The sequence below is a fragment of the Protopterus annectens genome, chromosome 8.part0, assembly GCF_019279795.1.
Source record: "Protopterus annectens isolate FY-2018-M chromosome 8.part0, PAN1.0, whole genome shotgun sequence".
In the NCBI taxonomy this organism is placed as follows: domain Eukaryota; kingdom Metazoa; phylum Chordata; order Ceratodontiformes; family Protopteridae; genus Protopterus; species Protopterus annectens.
The window spans coordinates 179,047,127-179,053,490 of NC_056741.1; the positions used below are offsets into that span (position 1 = coordinate 179,047,127).

At 37.7% G+C, this 6,364-nt stretch overlaps 1 protein-coding gene across 1 annotated transcript in view; it reads right to left on the reverse strand.

Moving 5' to 3' along the window:
- Positions 1 to 1,866: 1,866 nt before the first annotated feature.
- LOC122808694 (low affinity immunoglobulin epsilon Fc receptor-like) overlaps positions 1,867 to 6,364 on the reverse strand; it is a 565,014-nt gene continuing 560,516 nt past the window's right edge. The window contains exon 7 of the mRNA XM_044079682.1: positions 1,867 to 1,996. Coding sequence (XP_043935617.1) covers positions 1,874 to 1,996 — 123 coding nt within the window. The 3' untranslated portion in view covers positions 1,867 to 1,873. The remainder of the gene's footprint in view (positions 1,997 to 6,364) is intronic.

Below are 6,364 nucleotides of genomic sequence, written 5' to 3' on the forward strand. Positions count from 1 at the left end.
CATTGAGTCATTAAATAACAAATCAAATACTTTCTAGCTATGATAAATCAGTTACGGAAGCTTTGATTGGCATACTAACACCTCTGAAAATGGTAATAAAGCTAAGCATTTCCCAGACTTTGAAAGTACCAATACATTGGGATAAATTGTAAAATCACCAAACAGAGGCTCTAACATCCTTTATCTGGTTCTTGCCGACCTCACATCTCCTCATCCATAGTTAACTCTGACCACGAATTCATCATTGTCTCTGTAAGGCTTAGTTGGATTACAAATGAGAACATCGTTCGGGATTCTTCTCCAGGGCAAATGTACTTCTGCTTGTAGAATTCATATGCAAAATTCCTAACAATCCCCTGCAAATAGACAACTGAAAGGGCTGCCATACTCACATCTAACTTTCAACTACATTGAAATAGCTGCATTGAAGAGTCAAAATGGAAATATAAGTCAGCAAACAAAGGAGAGTAGTGGTGCTGAAATTGAATTCATCCTCAAGTCTTCGTGAGTACTTTCACAAGGTGGACCCTGTTTTTCATAAAATCTCACCAAGATGACATGGACATATAGGCTGTATTTATGCAGCATACATCATGGACTGAAGTAGGTCAAAAATAGGAAATATAGCTGGGAGCACAAGACCCAGGATAAAAATGTGCCCAATCCTGGTAGGCGCACTGGTGCCAAGATTGGAAAAAATGACAGTGTAGAATTCTCAAAATACGGAAACATTCCTATAATGGGGCCAGGTGGAGGATGGTCCCCCTGTTGTAGAAGGAAGTAGCAGTCTACAAAAATAACAAAAACTGATCGGTCAAAGAAGAGCCATAAACACAGGTGCAGGATTTGAATCTCACAAGGGATAATTGGCTAGGCTTAAAATGCCAGTTAGCCTAGTACTAATCTATGAATCATGAAAGACCTTGCTTGATTTGTGAGGCATGCAGTAATCAGTGATTAACTAGTTTAGCAAGGGCTTTTATATTTTTCTACTTAAAGGTGTATTTGCCATCTTATGCTTCCCATGATCAAATGGCTGGTACCATTCCCATGTTTTCTGTTCCACTGCCGACAAAGTTATCATTTACAGATTACATTCACCTCATACAAGATTTAATTTATAAAGTCTAATCAAATTTAGCTTTACTAGAAAATATATTTTATAAATTATCATTACCTGTTTTATTCTGTGAAATCTTGATAGGCTTATTAAATTATTTATTCTTATTAAACAGGTAAGTGGATGATCTGTATGGAGTATTTCAGTGAAGACAAGGATCCCGCACAAGGTTATCAGTTAACGAACATTATCATTTTAAATTGTAAATACAGAGAAATGGATGTTATATATGCAATACTAATTATTTCTGTAGCATAACAGTGAATCTCAAGAGGTCTCCCACTTCTGTATTTATTAAGTAATATATCATTGCTTAATATCTTCCTTCTGCACAAGAATATTGTATGGGGAGCCATTTATACAGTGTCACCATTGTTGTTTTAAAAGAATAAATATATTTTTTTATATTTTGTATCATACTTATAATAAAATTAAATTTATAATCTATTAATATAAACATGAAAATATGTTAATTAAATATTGTCATAGCTGTTTTATACAGAATGTAACAGGCATAATCTTTCAAGGTACAGTCACGCTTTGCACACACACACACACACACACACACACACACACACACACACACACACGCACATCTAACATTATCATGCCATTTGACAAATAAATACTTTTATAAAGCTGCATGCCAGCTACCTTACAGCAAACTTTTTTTTTAATTTTTCCACAGCATAAGTATTTATCAATCACTTTCCGGCATGAAATTTATGCTTGTAATATATTCTTTGTGATAACTTACAGTCTTTTATCTCCAGTACAGTCACATGGTTTCCCATCTACCCATTTCCATTGTCCTTCATGGTCAGCATCCGTCAGTCCAATCCAGTATTTATTCTTTAGGATGCTTTTTAAAAAATCCTAAAATAAATAAAATGTAACAGAAATTTATTTGTCTACCTCTATAAGATATTTTAGCTGCATTACTTACATTTAGATATTTATTTTACAAATAGATTTTATTTACTTTAATCAATTTAATGCAACCGGACTTCCATAACTTTTTTGCAGTCAAGTTTTGTCAACTTTGCACACTTAAACAAACTACTAAAATTGCCTACTATAAGCTTACAGATGACAATATTTAAATATATGATTATTGTGGTATATTTCACATTCAGTTAATTATGAGCCAGAGAATTGAGGCTAGTACAGTTAATGATTTATTGACAGAAGATATTCTGTCATAGATTGACATCAACATCAGCAGCTATGTCTGTATCTGCTACTTCAAAGCTAGGATATTTCCAACCTGTTATATAGCTTCTTCTCCAAAGGCTCAAGGTTATTCATATCTTCTGCAGCCATTTCTCTCGAGTTCTTCTAGTAAACAGTTTCTTTACACCTTCAAGTCTGTCTCTTGCCAGTGAGATAACCAATATATTATCTAGATAATGAAAAAAAGGGGTAATCTCATCCTGTTCCCCACCTGAATATCCAAAATTTGGTGTGTTCATTCAGTCAATGTAACAGAAGAATGGTAGATTAGTGGCCCTATACCAGCTACACAGTGGAGACTTCAGAAAGGTTGCAGGTTCACTTTGCACTCTTCTTGGGTTGCAGCTGACTTGGTGGATACTATGAAATATGCCTCCAAGGATAATTCAGATAGCCTGTGCGTCATGTTCTCAGTGGCTAAGGAACTGGACTATGTCTTCTTGCCCCAAGGGGTTTGATGGTTCATTTTGGTAGAGGCCCGCAAATAAGATGCTATGGTTTCTGCAGTAGTTATGACACTCTCCAACTCCATAGATACTAGCTGTCAATCCATCAGGCATGGAGTCTCATATGATAGATATATTTGAAAAGTATATATCCAACAGTTTGCCATTTTGGAAACTGAACCGTCTCATGTACATGGTATATGTTGAGAGGAATTTGAAAAATTAAATATGCCAGGTATTATAAAATTTGATGGCTGGTCCAATGAAAGAAGAATTAATAGCTCAAGCTTCCACCACCTCCTTTGAGTAATCTCAGTGTCCACAAATTCCACAGAGGGACACAAGATGCTATGTAGGATGTAAATTAAGGTAGTGCATAAAGTCAGCACTCCTAGCTGTGTCTAACCAGTTTTGTCAGGAACAATAAGGCAATGCTTCTTGACTTCCCATTTCCAGATGGCTTCCTGTTTCGAAAAGAGGTTCAGCAACATCTATGAAACATGTAGAAGCAGTGCTAGAGCTTCACTACTGCGAATTTCAGTTTTCACAGTGTCCTTCAGTAGAGTGCAGATGAGCCATCACAGAATATGGTGCCTAGTCACACCAGAAGTCTGTCAGTAGAATTCAGAGGAGCCCTCACAGAATAAGGTGCCTAGTCACACCAGGAGTCCTTCAGTAGACTATAGAGGAGCCATCACATAATAAGGTGCCTAGTCACACCAGGAGTGCTTCAGTAGAATACAGAGGAGCACTCACAGAATAAGCTGCCTAGTCACACCAGGAGTCCTTCAGTAGAATACAGAGGAGCCATCACAGAATAAGGTACCTAGTCACACCAGGAGTACTTACAGAAAAGCCATCGCAGAATAAGATACCTAGTCACACCAGGAGTCCTTCAGTAAAATGCAGAGGAGCCATCACGAAATAAGGTGCCTAGTCACACCAGGAGGCCTTCAGTAGAATGCAGAGCAGCCATCACAGAATACGGTGCCTAGTCACACCAGGAGTGCTTAAGTAGAATGCAGAGGAACCATCACAAAATAAGGTGCCTAGTCACATCAGGAGTCCTTCATTGGACTAAAGAGGAGCCATCACAGAATAAGGTGCCTAGTCACACCAAAATTCCTTCAGTAGAATGCAGAGGAGCCATCACAGAATAAGGTGCCTAGTCACACCAGGAGTGCTTCAGTATAATGCAGAGGAACCATCACAAAATAAAGTGCCTTGTCACATCAGGAGTCCTTCATTAGACTACAGAGGAGTCATCACAGAATAAGGTGCCTAGTCACACCAGGAGTCCTTCAGTAGAATACAGAGGAGCCATCACAGAATAAGGTGTCTAGTCACACCAAGAGTCCTTTGTTAGACTACAGAGGAGCCATCACAAAATAAGGTGCCTAGTCACAACCAGGAGTCCTTAAGTAGAATGCAGAGGAGCCATCACAGAATAAGGTGCCTAGTCAAACCAGGAGTCCTTCAGTAGAATGCAGAGGAGCCATCACCGAATAAGGTGCCTAGTCACACCAGGAGTGCTTCAGTAGAATGCAGAGGAACCATCACAAAATAAGGTGCCTAGTCACATCAGGAGTCCTTCATTAGACTACAGAGGAGCCATCACAGAATAAGGTGCCTAGTCACACCAGGAGTCCTTCAGTAGAATGCAGAGGAGTCATCACAAAATAAGGTGCCTAGTCACACCAGATGTCCTTTAGTAGAATGCAGAGGAGCCATCACAAAATAAGGTGCCTAGTCACACCAGGAGTCCTTCAGTCGAATGCAGAGGAGCCAGCATAGAATAAGGTGTCTAGTCACACCAGGTGTCCTTCAGTAGAATGCAGGAGCCATCACAGAATAAGGTGCCTGGTCACACCAGGAGTGCTTCAGTAGAATGTAGATGAGCCATCACAGAATAAGGTGCCTAGTCACACCAGGAGTCCTCCAGTAGACTGCAGAGGAGCCATCACAGAATAAGATTATCCATCACAGAATAATGTGCCTAGTCACACCAGAAGTCCCCATTTGCATAAGCATCTTAAAGATGACAGCTGTTCTTTTCTTGGCCTTTTAAGACTCCCTGCCTCTGGTGGTTACAACTGCCTACTCAAACAGTTGGGCTGCTACCTTGTTCATCCACAAGCAGGAAGGAAACCATCCTAAGCACCCAGCTAATAAATCATGGCAATCTGGCAGAAAGCCTCGGGTATCACTGATTTTCCATTGCCAGTCATGTTACCATAAAGGCTAATTCTTTAGCAGATATACTCACCCACTGTTTTTTTTATATCTTTCAATTGGAATATGAATGTTTAAGTAACCCGAAGAATTTTTATGAGGTAATAAATAATTCTCTGAACACTTAACCTCTTTATCTAAAAATACATACCCAGATACTTTTCATTGAACCCACCACAAGAGAACAAAGTTAAGGATGCTTTGGCTACAGATGTTGTCTCAGAAAGTTTATGATTTTCTTTCCTTTTTTTATGATGCTATAGCTTTATTTATTTAATTTAGTTTATTTATTATAATTTATGATTTTTGTTTTGTTTCTCAACATTTAATTACATTTAACATGCATTAGTCTTACATGAAAGCAAAGCTTCAAAAGAAAAACACTTTCATTAAGCCAAAAACAAAAAAAGTCATCAACCAGTACATCATTCTCTTTATTACATAATCATGATGTCGTCTAATAGATGCAGTTCACTGTTTACATGTTTACTTAGTGTAGGTAACTAAAAAAAAACAAAAAAATAAAAACTGAAAAACAGTTAAGTAAATTATTAAGGAAAATAAAATGACACTAATATCCAAAACTCTTTTTCATCCTGATAATACACATTCCACAATATTTGACTGGAAACACTGATTATAGGCTAATGATGGAGTTCCCTCCACAAATACTACAGTTGTGTTTGTATATTCTCTTGCTGAGGAGCATTCCATTATTCCAACATAAAATGATCTACTTCTGGTGCAGGAAACCAAATAAATCAAGGCTTTAGACCCTCAATAAGCTCTAACAATACTGATGTTTTGGAGCATCTCGTTGAAACCTTTTTTTGGCCCACTGTTGCTGAGAGGGGTTTCAAGACAGAGCCCTAAGCAAAATTAATTGACTTCAGGTTGAAAGATATTTTCAACCAGTATGAGTGCGTGTTGAGAGACTCCTGCCATTTCCTAAAGCTTTTGAAAGGCCTTGGTCATGGGTCTGACACAACATTCATTACTATAGATTTGAAAAATAATTTTCCTATTATTCCCAATGAACAAGGAATCTCTTGTTTCCAGATTATATAGTATCATATGTTGTCCAACAGAGAAGTTAATATGATTGAGGAGAGAATGTATTACATTGTAATTGTATTGCCTTTGAAGGAAAGTATTATCACCAGCAATGTCTTTAGTAAGTAAGCTCAGTTATGTAAAGATTTCAGATTTGTTTGCTTACTTTTGGAAAAGGTGAATGCAGGTCATGATGTACCAAATTGGAAACTTTTTTGAAATTTTAAGAACTTTTTTGGTCAGTAAGATTGCATATTCTCTAGCAGGGCTGACAGAAACA